This window comes from Chaetura pelagica, unplaced genomic scaffold, assembly GCF_000747805.2.
Source record: "Chaetura pelagica isolate M959 unplaced genomic scaffold, ChaPel_1.0 scaffold161, whole genome shotgun sequence".
Taxonomy (NCBI): Eukaryota; Metazoa; Chordata; class Aves; order Apodiformes; family Apodidae; genus Chaetura; species Chaetura pelagica.
The window spans coordinates 814,292-828,511 of NW_009951965.1; the positions used below are offsets into that span (position 1 = coordinate 814,292).

At 43.1% G+C, this 14,220-nt stretch overlaps 1 protein-coding gene across 1 annotated transcript; it reads left to right on the plus strand.

The window, feature by feature from the left end:
- The first annotated feature begins 1,526 nt into the window (after positions 1-1,526).
- TRAF5 (TNF receptor-associated factor 5) lies at positions 1,527-9,977 on the plus strand. Its single transcript, XM_010000952.1, has 10 exons — positions 1,527-1,741; positions 3,439-3,496; positions 4,727-4,828; positions 5,375-5,539; positions 5,846-5,923; positions 6,292-6,366; positions 6,774-6,866; positions 7,856-7,996; positions 8,475-8,643; positions 9,188-9,977. Exons 1-10 carry the CDS (start codon positions 1,527-1,529, stop codon positions 9,763-9,765), a joined length of 1,674 nt encoding a protein of 557 aa, XP_009999254.1. The 3' UTR covers positions 9,766-9,977.
- The last annotated feature ends 4,243 nt before the right edge of the window (positions 9,978-14,220 follow it).

Consider the following 14,220-nt stretch of genomic DNA (forward strand, 5'->3'; position numbering starts at 1 on the left):
AGCCTGGTGGAGGGCAGGGGGGCTCTTGCAAGTTGGGCAGGTAAATACTGTGTACAACCATGACTAAGGGTACTGAGTTACAGAAGCACATAAGTGTTTGTTGTGAAATGCACTTTAGGTGGTTAAGTGCTTTGGCTTGATTTTGAATCAGGTACTTTAACTGTCAGCAGAATTTCCTTGCCAGGCATGGGATTTAAAATAGCAAGCAAAATGGATCTTGTCTTCTGAGGTCAGGAGGTCTGTGGCAGTGGTTGAGCTCTGCATAGCACAGTGCTAATCACTGGTTTTGTGGGCCAGGAATCCATTGCAGCAGGAAGGTAGAGCAGTATATCAGTACTTGGCACACTGTTTAATGTCAGTGCAAGGCTGTTAATGGTGATGTGTTGGCTCTGCTTCCCTACAAAAGCAGCAAACACTGTTGGTGAACTTGCAGGAGCTGAGTCAGAGCTCTCAGAGAGGTGCTGATGCCAATAAGAGTGACTCGAGTGACTGAAAGGGAGGGTGATGCACACAGAGAAGAAATAACATCCCACAGCACAGCTATAAGACGGGGCACTTCCCCCGTGAAGTGGTCTGAGAGTTGAGGTATGTGGTGCTTTTGCTCACACCCTGGAAGGAAAAAACGTCTTCTGAATGCAAAACCACAAGAAATGAAAACCAGAGTTGCTCTGGGTCTTCAGCTGCTTGCAAAAAAAAAGTACTGCAAGATTGAGGGAGAGGAGGCAAATCTCAGGATTTGTGACTTGGGCTGGAAAAAAATGTTGCTGTTTTTACCTATTAGAAAACTAGGACTGTATTCTGTCCTATGAGCTTTGGTAGGTTGAGAGAAAAACTTAGGTCATACTTCTGAATGCATTTTTTATTTCTTTCTCCTTTTTTCCCCCCACTTTTTCTTTCAGGCAGGATTAATTTGGCCAAGAACTTGCACATAATTAAGTAAAACTTTGAAAAAATAAGATCAGAGTTTACTGCTATAAATGAGTGATCAACTGGGAAAATAAAGATGTCAAGTTAAGTGGTTTTGGCTCTTGCAACACCTAAACTGAAGGTAAAATTCCTTCGCTGCCTTCTTTTTTGCATGCTCCTTGCTGTAAAACACAAAGTTGTCTCTTGCTTCAACTAGTGCAATGAAGTGGTGAAGTCATGTGGGTGGCCTCCCTGGGAAGTGTAGAATTTCATGGTGAACATCACGGTGGAGACTTGGCCTCCCCTTTCCCCAGAAAGAGTTTGTGACTCTTGTGATTTTTTGAGGCCGAGAGCCGCTGCGAGAGAATGTCAAAAAAGCCCAACGCGTTAAAATCTCTCTTCTGGGGAATAGTTTTCAGATGCTGAAACTCTTTACCAGAGAAGCGTGCTTTGGTGCCTGCCGTGTCACCCTTGTCTAAGCATTTTGTTGCTCTTCCCTAGTTTCCCTCTGAACCCTGTTCCACAATGACGTCCCTCCCGCGAGGGGTGGCTGAGGTGGTGCGAGAGCCGGTGGGTATTTGAAGGGATTCTCCCTGTGTCTGCTTCCCAGTGCAGCTCCCATGGCCTGTGACGAGCCCGCCGGTCTCTCGGGCACCTTCATGCGCCAGAACTCTGGCAGTGCTGTCTCACTGGACTTCGAGCCCGACGCTGAGTACAAGTTTGTGGAAGCCCTGGAAGAGCGGTACAAATGTGCCTCCTGCCGCCGCGTCCTGCGCAACCCCCACCAGACGGGCTGCGGGCACCGCTTCTGCCAGCAGTGCATTCTTTCCTTGAGGTCAGTGCCAGCTCCTCCCGCATCTGCGAGCTCCCCTGTCCTCCCCTTCCCAAGGAGAAATCACAGAATCACAGAATCCTAGGGGTTGGAAGGGACCTCGAAAGATCATCCAGTCCAACCCCCCTGCCAGAGCAGGGTCACCCAGAGCACATCACACAGGAACGTGTCCAGGTGGGTTTTGAATGTCTCCAGTGAAGGAGACTCCACAGCCTCTCTGGGCAGCCTGTTCCAGTGCTCTGTCACTCTCACATGAAAGAAGTTTTTTTCTGATATTCACGTTGAATCAGTCAGCAGGGAGAGCCATAGCACTAGAGCCAATCTGGGGAGACGCTGAAGGAGTCGATGGCAAAACATTGTTGAACTCAGTGGCTGCAAAGCTCAGTGTGTGTTAAGGGTGTATTCAAAGGCCACACCTGGTACCAATGAGGAATACTTTGGTAACTGCAGCAAAGTCAGCAAATTGTTGATGGAAGCTTAAGCACTACAGTGTGAGACACTGTTCTGGCCTGTCTATCATTGTGCTGTTCAGATAAATTTGTTGCATTAATGTCTCATGGTATTGGCTGTTCTCACCTAGAATCATAGAATCACAGACTGGTTTGGGTTGGAAGGGATATTAAAGTTCATTGAGTTCCAAGCCTCCCTGCATAGGCAGGGACGCCTCCCACTAGACCAGGTTGCTCAAAGCTCCATCCAGCCTGGCCTTTAACTTTTCGAGGGAGGGGGTATCTCTTCTGGTAAACTTGTTCCAGTGTCTCACCACCCTCACAGTGAAGAATTCTTCCAGTTCACAGCCCTGATCCTTCTCATCCTGTCACTACATTCCTTTGTAAAGAGCCCCTCCCCAGCTTTCCTGTAGCCCTTTCAGGTACTGAAAAGCTGCTTTAAGGTCTGCCTGGAGCCTTCTCTTCTTCTTCTCCAGGCTGAACAAGCCCATCCCTCAGCCTTGCTTCTGTGTAATTCCTTTGATTTCAGAGAAATTACAAAACTGTTAGTGTTACCCAATACTGCAGTCAGATCACAAGGCTGCTGGCACCCACCTGCTTGGGATTTTCCTGCAGGTACAAATGAGTTTACCTTGCAGACCTGTCTGGAAACACATTACATACTGTCTGGTGTTCCTGAGGGCAGGCCAAGGCCTCAGAAGGTTGCAGAAGAGCCTGGTTATGCGGATAGATGTTGTAACTTATCTATTATGAATTTAGATGCTGTGTGTTTGCTGTTTTCTCTTTCTGGGTTGCCTCCTTTTTGTACTGCTTCAATAACTGTTTTATTATCTTTTATCATGGGACTTTGGGAAGCTTTTAAAGACAGGATCTGTTAGCTCTTCCTTTACTGGTATAGCGAGGAGTGAGCTGCTTGTGCTAGGCAAAGGCTGGATTTAATGCATGCAGTGGGATTTTTTCAGATATGACATTTGTGAGCAGCAGATGGCCAGAGAGTGACAAAGTCCTCTTAACACTAATAGGACAAATTCTGCTTTCTGTTACATATTCATTGTTGCAGCTTAGTACCATCTTAGACCTGTGAGCATAATTTGGTTGTGTAATTGCCAGATTAAAGTGTTTTCAAAGCACTTTTTTTAGTTTTTATGGTATCTAGTACTGACTTCTGCCAGAGTCAGATTCTAGCATTGCCCAATTGCATAAAGGAAATAAAATTTTCTGTGGGTTAACATGACTCTTCTTTTGATCTAGAGAGTTGAATGCAGTACCCACCTGTCCTGTTGACAAAGAAACAATAAAAATGCACGAGGTAAGTGGCTGTAGTTTTGCTTCAGCAGTCAAAATCTGCTTGGGAAAGGCAGGATGGCTGAGAATGAGTTGGCTCGTAGTCTACTAGTTCTCAGGGGCAGAGCAGTTTTTGTCTCTGAAATGATGCTAAGGGAAGCAGTGAATTCAGTTGTATTCACTCAGAAAGGAAGTATGGGAAAATAGCTGAAGCTTTTTTTATACCTTATGTTCTGAACTTATTCTGGTTTAGTCCTCTGTATTGCCAATGAAGTGTCAAAAGAGTTTCACGAAGTTTTTAATCTTCCCTAGTCACCAGAGATCTTTTTTAGTAGAGATTTCACTGACTTGCCTTTTTAGTGCCCCATCTTGCTGGGGGATCTTTTTTATTTTATTGTCTTTGTTTTCATTTGGTTATAATTTGCTTCCTTGACTATTTCCATTATATCCCATTAACGCTGCAGACTTAATTTAATTTTGGTAGCTTCTTAATGGAAAAGATAATTTCACACATCTTATTTTGCAAACTACTGATTCTTTTGTAATGGCTTCATTTGTCCTTATATATATGCCAAGGCTTGAAAGTATGCTGTGTATCTGGTCCTGTCAGAATTAATTTTCTAGTAAAGTCATATGTCTTCTTCCTCTCTCTTCTCCTGATAAGAGATTGTAATCAAACTGTCCACGTGGTTTTTGTTTTTCATTCACTGTCTTCTACTTTATGCCAATTTTGGTGGCAGTAGCGCTTGATAGCATTTCTTATAGAAAGAACTCTAAATAAGACTGAAAGATTGCTCTGGGGGCTTAATTTGCTTCTGCATACATGACTGGGAATGGTGCTGTTCCTCACAGTCTGTCTCAGCACCCTCTCCATCCTGCAGGCATGCTGCCTGCTGGAATATTGGAGCTGCATGCAAAGAGCTTTTGGGCCCGTTAGCCCCAGCTGCCTTCTTCTAGATATGAGCAGGTTCTGGTGGCAGTTTTGTAGCTCCTGAGTTACTTATCCTGCTGGCTGTGGGATGGATCAGCATCTGTGGAATAACTATATGGGGTAAAACCCCCATGCTTATTAGAAAATTCATGTGTGTTTTAAATATATTTTTAGTACACATTTTCAATATGAATTATCAAGATTGATACTTGCAATTATGGAATCCATACTTTTATGCTTGAAAAATTTGTTGTGGTGTTTTGCTTTTTAATATTCCTTACAACATCCTGACTGCTTAAGAAGGCTGGTCTGCTTCCCTTACAGGTATTCAAAGACAACTGCTGCAAAAGAGAAGTTCTCAACTTGAATGTATTCTGCAAAAACATTCCCAACTGCAATTCAAAAATAATCTTGGGACGTTATCAGGTTAGTTTGCTTGACCAAATGTTGAGGGGTCTGATTTTCATGCAAACCCTGTATATTTATTAGAAGCTAAATTCCAGTGATCATCTTCAGAGTTATTGTAACAACATGGTTTAGAGCACAGAGAGTATGACATAGCTACACACTGTAAGTAACAAATGTTACACTCCAAATATTATATTGTTCAAGCTTTGGCTTATGTTACTTAATAAGATCCTTTCCTTTATGTAGCTTTAGTGTATCCATAGAGTTTACACATACTTTCTGTATGCTTAGGCACCACGTGATGGTTGATTCAAGAGATCTTGCCAAGGATGGCCATTTGGCCCTTTTTTTGGTATATCAGTTGAATAAGCAGTGGAAGTTATACAAAGGGCTTTCCAAATTGCCATGTTCACTTCAGTTTTGAGATTGGAAAAGGAGAAGGTTTATGGAGGAAAGGGTATTAGGAGTTTTGTTTGTTATCAAACTGCTGGTTGCTTCTGTGGGTCTGTTGGGCAACTGGAGATGCAATTACTCTGGGGGTTAATTTCTTGTTACACGTTGCAGGAACATCTTCAGCAGTGTCAGTTTGAAAGCATGCAATGCACCAATGATGGATGCTGTGATCAAATTCTTCGGAAAGACTTGAAAGAGCACTTGAGCCAGCACTGTAAATTTCGAGAAGAAATGTGTCAGTACTGTAAAAAATCTGTGGTCTTAGTTAACATAAAGGTAAGATTATAAAGTATCCCCTGGGAATCAGTAGCACACATATCCTCTCCATGTTGCTGAATGAAAAGTCTCCAGCATTGCAATGGGGCTTAACAACTTCTGAAACAAAATGTGGCTAAGTATCTAAAGGAGAAGGTATAATAAATGTGCTTTGAATAATAGCCATTACTGTTGCTCTCTTATGAACAAAAATGTGATGTGGGGCTTGCATGTGGAAGTTTGGGATAACTTTTTGGACAGCTTCCTCTATGTATAGTGCTTTACAAAAATACAAACCATTGCCTTCTTTTGTTTGTTTTTCCCTAGAATCATGAAAAAAATGACTGTCCTGAATATCCTGTGCCTTGTCTCCAAAACTGTTCACAAATAATTCTGAAAAAGGAGGTATTATTATTTTGTTCATATGCTGTGATTGAGCTGATCACACATGTTTATGAAATTTGAAAGTTACATTGCAGACCTGCACCAATAAAACTTCATTTCTCTAAGCATTTTCTTTGTTTGGTCCTAAGAGTCATGTATGTCCAATGTTCAAAGTGAGGTATTCAGTTGCTGCCAACCATTGGCATTTTTCAGTATGGAAAAATATCTGGCTTGCTTATTGACTCCGGATACTCATTTTCTTCTTTACATTATCAGTAGAGTCATGACATTGGTCTTTGTTTGCCCTTTATGCAGGCATTGAGATTTTATCAGTGTGGCAAGTTACTTAGTACTTATTTAATGGCAAGTTTCTTTGTTAATACATGCAGATTGAGAAGCACCACGCTGTGTGTCCTGAGGCAGAAGTGGATTGCCCATATAAGCAGTACGGCTGCCTTGTAAAGGTACTGGTTTATAGATCTTTGTCTTCACTGGGGCTGGAATTTGTCTTCTAAACCAATCAGAGTAATTAATTAAAAAAACCCAAACCAAACCAACATCAGAACAACAACAAACAATAAAACATTTCTGGTATTGGCTAGTTCCTGGAGGTATTTAAAAGGTGTGTAGGCGTGATGTGAGAGATGGTTTAGTGGTGTGCTGGGTTAATGGTTGGACTTTACGATCTTAAAGTTCTTTTCCAACCAAAACAAAATGAATCTCTGCTGTACTAGAGAACCAGGACTGCTGTTCCCTCACTTTTAAAGCCCAGAGGAGACACTTTAAATGCTCGCATCAATACGTTTTTTACTACCAGCTTCAGAAACCTGCATATCTTATAATTTTATTCTTTCACTTCTACCTCGCTGAGGTTAAAAGAGGGAAGCTTGCCGAGCATGAAAACAGTGCCCTGAGGGAACACATGCTGCAGATTCTAGACAAGAACTCCCGGCTGGAAGAACAGGTAAGCCATATTTCATGAGCACTCTTCAGCAGCGCTTGGCTGTTTGGGGGATGGTACGAGATCCTGCATTTGTCGCCTGGTTTAGTGCAGCTACCCTTTAAAGGACTAATTTTATCATCTTTGCACACCTTGAAAGTCAGAATGAGCTTTTCTAGTGAAGACAGTCAATTAGATGGAAACCTCTCTGTGGTCAGGCACGTATCCTCCCCACGAAGCACAGTGGGAGGCTCATTGCCATTGATCACGTAATTTGCTTTCAGTCTTTGCTTACAGTGGATACAAGGGTTGGAGATAGAGCATTTTAAAGTTTCAGAGCACAGTCAGATTGCTACAAAAAGGAACCTTTAGATGCCCAAGTCATTGCCTCTGTAGAGGCAGCACAGAGCAGTGCAGAGCCAGTTGTGAGCACTTTTCCACCCACAGTAATTTCTGAGTCTCCTAGCAGGTGACACTGGGTGTATGTCCAATCCTGCTAAGGTGAATGCATCCAGACTGGTGGGTTGACTTACTCTTCTGCTTGCTTATGCTAAAAATAAGTGCCCAAATGTGCTACAACTTGGTTTTGGAGTTAGTATCTCTCACTTACTCATCGCTTTTACTGGCTAGACCTCAGCAGAGAAGAAAAAAATAATAAATAAATACATCCAGAAGCATATCTGGATATGTGTGTAGTTAAGCATGTCTTATCCCCCTACAGAGCTGTGTGGATCATCGTGATGGGGATGAGTCTCTTCCTTTGCACCTGTTGCCACACAGATCTATTAAAAAATATTATTACCTTATGTTCTGTTGTTGCTGGTGCTTATCAACAAGTTGTGAATTAAGTAGTGTTTAAGAATTAATTTAATAATTAATCTAGCTAAATGAGAGGCTTTGTTTTGTAAACTTTTCCACTTTCTCCTATATAGTCACATATGTTTTAATTTGATTGTTGGGTATTTTGGTGTGCCTTAGTATTTTTACTCTGATTTTTTTTTTTCCATGTGTAGATATCTGACCTGTATAAGAGCCTGGAATGCAAAGAGATTAAAATCCAGCAGCTAGCAGAGGCCATTAAAAAGTGTGAGAAAGAATTCAGACAGTTTACACAAGTGTTCGGTAAAAATAGCAACTTGATGGTAAGCACAGAGGTGAGACATTAACTTCATCTTTGGTCATTTGCTTTCTTGTATCCTCAGATGTGTTTATCCAGTAGTGACTCTCAGAGGCTTCACAAGACCTTGCTGTTTGGCAACACAGTATTCCATTTGAATTTTAACCAATAGGGCAGTTTGGATAGCTGGTCTGGGCTAAAAGCACTGTATAACACCTGATGGCCAGATCTCCATGAAAAACATGCAGGTGTGAATTTGAGTAATCAGTTTAATGTAGTGATGCAGTGTAAATGGATCTGAGTAAGGGACAGCTTCTCAGTCACTAAATGCTGAATGAATTGTGAAGGAGAATTTGGATACTTCCCCAACCCAGCAGAGTGTTTTTGAATGCACCATGTAATTGATATTGCTGACATGCTGAATTTTTCTTTGTCTTATTTTGAACGAAACGGCTGATTTTATGAATGTCCCTTGTCTGTGCTTCACCCCTCTTCCAATGGCATGAACTTGGAAGGCTCTGGCCAATCACCTGGATAAGTCTGCACGCCTGGAATCTCAGGTGAAACAGCTAATACAGATGGCAAACCAGCAACAAAGCAAATTAGACTTGCGACCCCTGTTTGACATGATTGAGAATGTAAAACAGAAGATTGCCTTGATGGAAACATATGATCAGCGCCTGGGTGTGTTGGGACTGTAATTTCTTTTCTGCATGGGTGTGGGGGTTTTGTTGATGTACTGATGGCTAAGTAGAGGTGCTACTGGTGCTACGGTCAGTTAGTTAGTTGCAGCTCTTCACCAGAAAGGGTTTCCCTCTAGCTTTCTAAGACCAAACCATGGTGGTGTGTGCTTTGTCCTCCCACCTTCTCCTGCTCCACCGTGTCTCCTGAATTTTTGTGGTACTGGAGGAACTGAGACCTGGCTTTGGTCAGGCTGGTATGCTGTGATGGAGGCAGTGGTACTGTCTGTAGTTGGGCATTAACTCTGTTTTTTGCCAGTTTTCCTTATTCAACTACCAGTTGCAATTACAAAACAAAAACAAAACAAACACCACAAAAACTTAACAACTGTAGTAACACTAGTTAACAGTCTTGAGGCTTGAGTAGTTCATTATTGCCAGCTCAAGTCTGACTGGTCTTTGTGTCCAGTGCTCTGACAGCTTCCTTTTACTAAATGTTTATCTCTTTGTTTTGGTTTGTTTGTTTGTTTCTCCTCCCCCTCCCCAAGTCGTTTTGGAGGATCAGTCCAGCAAACACGATCTCCAGATCAATATTCACAAAGCGCAGCTCAATAAAAACGAAGAACGGTTTAAGCTGCTGGAAGGCACGTGCTACAACGGGAAGTTAATCTGGAAAATCACGGACTACCAGATGAAGAAAAAAGAAGCAGTGGAAGGCCGTGTCCTCTCCATATTCAGTCAGCCCTTTTACACCAGCCGCTGCGGGTACCGCTTGTGTGCCAGAGCCTACCTGAACGGGGATGGCTCAGGAAAGGGAACACACGTCTCCCTCTACTTCGTGGTGATGAGAGGGGAGTTTGACTCGCTGCTACTGTGGCCTTTCAAGCAGAAAGTGACACTTATGCTTTTGGACCAAAGTGGGAAAAAAAATCACATCATGGAAGTCTTCAGAGCTGACCCCAACAGCAGCAGTTTCAAAAGGCCGGATGGAGAAATGAATATTGCCTCTGGATGCCCACGCTTCGTGTCACACGCAGTGCTGGAGAACACAAAGAACACCTACATCAGAGATGACACACTGTTTCTGAAAGTGGTTGTGGATTTAACTGATCTGGAGGAGCTGTGAAAAGTGTGCCCGATCAATGTGACTGCTTTAACCATTAAGAAATGCTTTATTGGTGACTACCAGCCATACAATAGTGAATTGCCACTAGTCAATCTACACATAATGTTTCAAGGCTTTTGGACTATGTAACAGATAATGAATTGCCAAAGTATCAGCCTTTCTTTTTTAAAACTTTTTCCAAAACTGCATTTTTAAGGCAGCTAGAAGTCCAGTTGGATGCAAACATGCATTCCATCCAGACTCGGCACAGTCCAGGCTGGGGGGAATGCTTGGCTCCCATCACATACTGGCCTTCAGAGATGAAACTCCTCCAGTAAGCCCTGGGGGAGCCCAAGCAGGCCTGTGGGCTCCCATCCCTCGCACAGAACTGAAGCCATGCCCGAGCATGCAAGTGCATTTCACCTGTTTGAAATGGACATTTCAACATACATTTGAATCAATGTATCTTGATCCCTCCTGGGTTTTTGAAGCGGGAAGAACGGCTTCAGTCAGGCAGGGAAAACATTTGCCTGGGATCTTGCATATATTTTTTCCCCCTTTTTTCTTTTTTTTCTTTTCTTTTCTTTTTGTTTTTAGTTGTTTTTTTTCCAGAAACCCCAGAGGAAGATGCCAACGCCTCTTACTTTTCTAGCTTGGTATTTCAGCCGTACAGAGTACCCCCAGGTCACAGTAACTCTGTTGTGTCCTTTCTGTTCCTGCCTAGTGCCTTGGGACTGATTTTCGTTGCTGGTAAACACCCACAGTCCCCATCTGAAGTCAAAAGAAGCCACAGGTGCTTCTCACCTCTCAGGACATGGCCAGAAGCAGGGTACTTGGCTACCCTGCCAGCTCTTGGCTGCACTGCTGGAAGAATGGGGGCAAAACTTCTGTACTTTTGCTCCTACATCTGCACAAAAGAGATGTTTTCTGGCCTACCAGCTCTACAGAAGTCAGGATGAGCTTGGATATCTGCTTGGAAAGAAGCCCATGTAACATGCACTGTTACCCTCTGCTAACAGTGGGAAAGAAGAAAAACAGATTGAGGAGCGAGGTTGTTGTAAGAGCCCAGTTCTCACAGCTCCGGGGTTTGCTGAAAGGCAAGCCAGCTGCTGAGTAACGACTGCTAAGTATGAAGTACATCTGAAGATCTTAGTTTTTATTCCAAGTTCCCTCCAAGGGAGTGTGTGCATTGTATGGGGTATATTGGAGACGCACTAAAACCACCAAGATCAGGCACTGAGGAGTGAGTGACGAAGAATACACGTGCCTTTTTAAAGCCTTTTGGGTGCCTGTAAGAAGGATGTAATTTTTGCACACTTTGTTACTCCAAGCGACAGAATTTTGTGTCTCTCATCTCTCTCAGACCAGGTAGTGAAACACTGCAACGTTATCCATTCCTCCTGCAGTCCACTGGCAGAGCAAACTCAAAGCTTGTCATGAGGCAGCAAGTAACCAAGCTGGGTTTAGAGTAAGAGTAAACTAGGCAAGATAAAAATCAAAATGAGGCACAGACTTCAAGACATTAGGTAGAAAATTCAAGAGGGCAAATGAGGGGAAATAAAACAATGCCCTTTCTGTGAGGGATGTTGATATCAACTGAAAAAATATGATTTGGGGATTGATACTAAGATAAAGGCAAAATACTGTAATTCATATCTGCAATCTGATTGCTAGGCATTTACTTTCCCACAGGGTTTCTAGGACATAATTAAAACAGAAATACTTTCTAATTTGAAGGCAGGAGGGAAGAGACTTCAGTGATCTCAACCTCATGGTGGGTCAGCACATCTGAAATCTTTGTTTTGATCTAGGTGTCCTTTTTGTTGTACAATATCAGGACATCCTGGGCTACCGTAGAGGCTTTCCAAGTTCACAGGAACATGATGGTGAGGGGTGGATTTTATTCTTTTGCACTGCCATGACTGACTTTTGGGTCATTTTGGCTGTATGAGCAAGCTTGGTTTGAAAATGGTATGGAAGCCTAGGACACCAATCCTGAGCCTCAGGTGTGGACTTCATGTTGATTATTCCTTTAGTATTTGTCATGTGATTTTCAAAGTGGTGCAACTTGCATAACAACCACCAATGACTGACAGAAGCATATCACCCATGTTTCTTGGGACTCTCAAGTACATTGAGTGTAAAATACAGGAAGTGATAAAGAACTCAGACAATCAAGACAGAAGGGATGCAGTCTGCATCCTGGCAAATTCCCAGCCCGCTCTGCCTCTGCCACCCCAAGTGTAAAATGGGGATAATAATACTTGCAGAAGCATTAGGACTATTTAAATGTTTGTGAAGAATTTTGAGCATGAAAAGAGCTAAGTATTATTAGAACTCCATTTCTAATTGTTAGAGTAGGTGATGGCATGGTGACGTAGATAAGTGTTTAGTGTGTTCCTGGACAGATTTTGAAAAGCATGTTTGGTTTTAGCCAGTCCATACTGCAATCTCTACCTACCAGTTGAGATTAGGTTTTTGCCACGAATATTCCTTTTGACATTTTGAAGCACAAATTATTAATCCTGGGTGATGGAAACATCCATTTTGAAATACTGTTTTATAAAGAATTAGTTGAGAAAATCAATTTTTTTTAAGGCAACCTTCTTTAAATTGGTTCTTTTTATTACAACAGTTGAGATACTTACGTTAAAATTCTCAGCAATTTTTACTACTTGTAAACAGGGTTTTTAATTTCATCCCATTCCTAATAAAGAAAAAAAAAAAAAAAAGTTGTATAGCGTGAATTGTCAGGAAGAATTTTGATGTTGCATGAAAAACATAAAAAAACCCTTTTCAATACTATTGTACTGGGAAAGTAACCAAAAGAGCATAGGGCATTTCTACATCAGCATACAGTATGTTTTTAATGTATTTATTGACAGTTTGTAGTTGTTTGAATATCTCTTAGTACAATACAGGCGTTTTTCTAGCCAAATGTCATCACTGTATGTGTAAACTTACGTAAGAATAAATAATTTTACCATCCTTTTGGAGTGAGTGTGGCACATACACCTTTTGGCTGGAGTTAAGCAGACCTTTTAGAAGGATGGGAAGTAAAGGATGCTTGCACCCAAAACTTTGCTTGCAAAGAGAAAAAAAACCCCAAAACTGCTTCAGATTGAGATTGACAGAATCATAGAATAGTTTGGGTTGGAGGGCACCTTAAAGATCATCTAGTTCCAAAAGATCACCTGGTTCCAACCCCCCTGCATGGGCAGGGACACCTCCCACTAGACCAGGTTGCTCCAAGAATCCATGTGTTTCACAGGTACTTTGGTTTATACTTGAATATGGGATGACGTTCAGTAAAGTCTAAACTAAGCCAGATCAGACGAAGAGCCACGAGGCCCACGAATCCGTCGGAACCAAACGAGATGTTATTCCTGCTTGGAGCAGACTTGGGTTCAGCTGAGCTTGGATTTGTTTCAGTTCAGGAGTTGTTTCAGCACCTGATGACTCCTTCATGCTTCAGAACACGTCATTTTTATTTTTTTTTTAAAACAGGAATGGAAAACGTGGCGAGGTTAAGCCCAAAGCGCTGGAAAGCAGCTGGTGGGAAATGTTTAGCGCTTGACTCCGGTTCCCCTGCGAGGAACCCGGGTGTCACGGCTGCCCCAGCTCTGCAGACGGGGTGGGCAGCCTCGGCTGGCACCTGCTGTGCCTGCACCAGCACCTGCTGTGCCTGCAGGCTGCCCGGGGAGCGGGAACCGCATCCCGGGGCATCGGGGTTTGGCACTGTGAGAAACGTTTGTCGCGCCAATGAACAGGCCCACACAGATCCTTCAAGGAAGCACGGTTTATTTACATTCTTGCAAGAATGGGTGACCTAAACAAGTAGGCACACCCATAGTAAGGTGAATAACAGTTTATATTCTCTATTCCCGACACAAAGTTCCCTCCCCTGCTCCCCCACTGGCTGGGCACTCCAGGGTTTACAGCCCATCCGACGCTTCAAATTATCCTGTAAGTTTCCCGCCCCTGTTCACACATTCCATTCTAGCAGTTTACTTTTTACCTCTTAAGGTAAAATTCTGACCTTTCTTGCCCCCTTGGCGGTCTTCCCGATTAACAAACCTACTGGTGTCATCCTGCCCTGAGAAGCAAGACAGAAGTGGCTTTGTTGGGTCTGATCTTGGGCCATAAATCCTCCTCCACGTTCGGATCCCCAGATGGAGCCCAATTCACTCCCTCAGTTTCTTGGGCCATAACCCACTCCTGGTGCCCTTAGAATGTGCAGGTATCTCACTTATCCCAAACAAACTATATATTTAAACCACCAGGCTACAAACCAAACCCGACACTACGTTTCTAACGCTAGAATGCACAAACACACAACACTACATTTCGTTTCTAACAGGGCACGGGCCCCTCTGCCCGGAGCCCGCGGTTTCCCGGGGAGAGCACCGGGGCCTTCGCTTCGCCGGCGGGCAGGGCCCGGCCCGGCCAGGCCCCAGAGCGGCCCGGGCCCCGGGC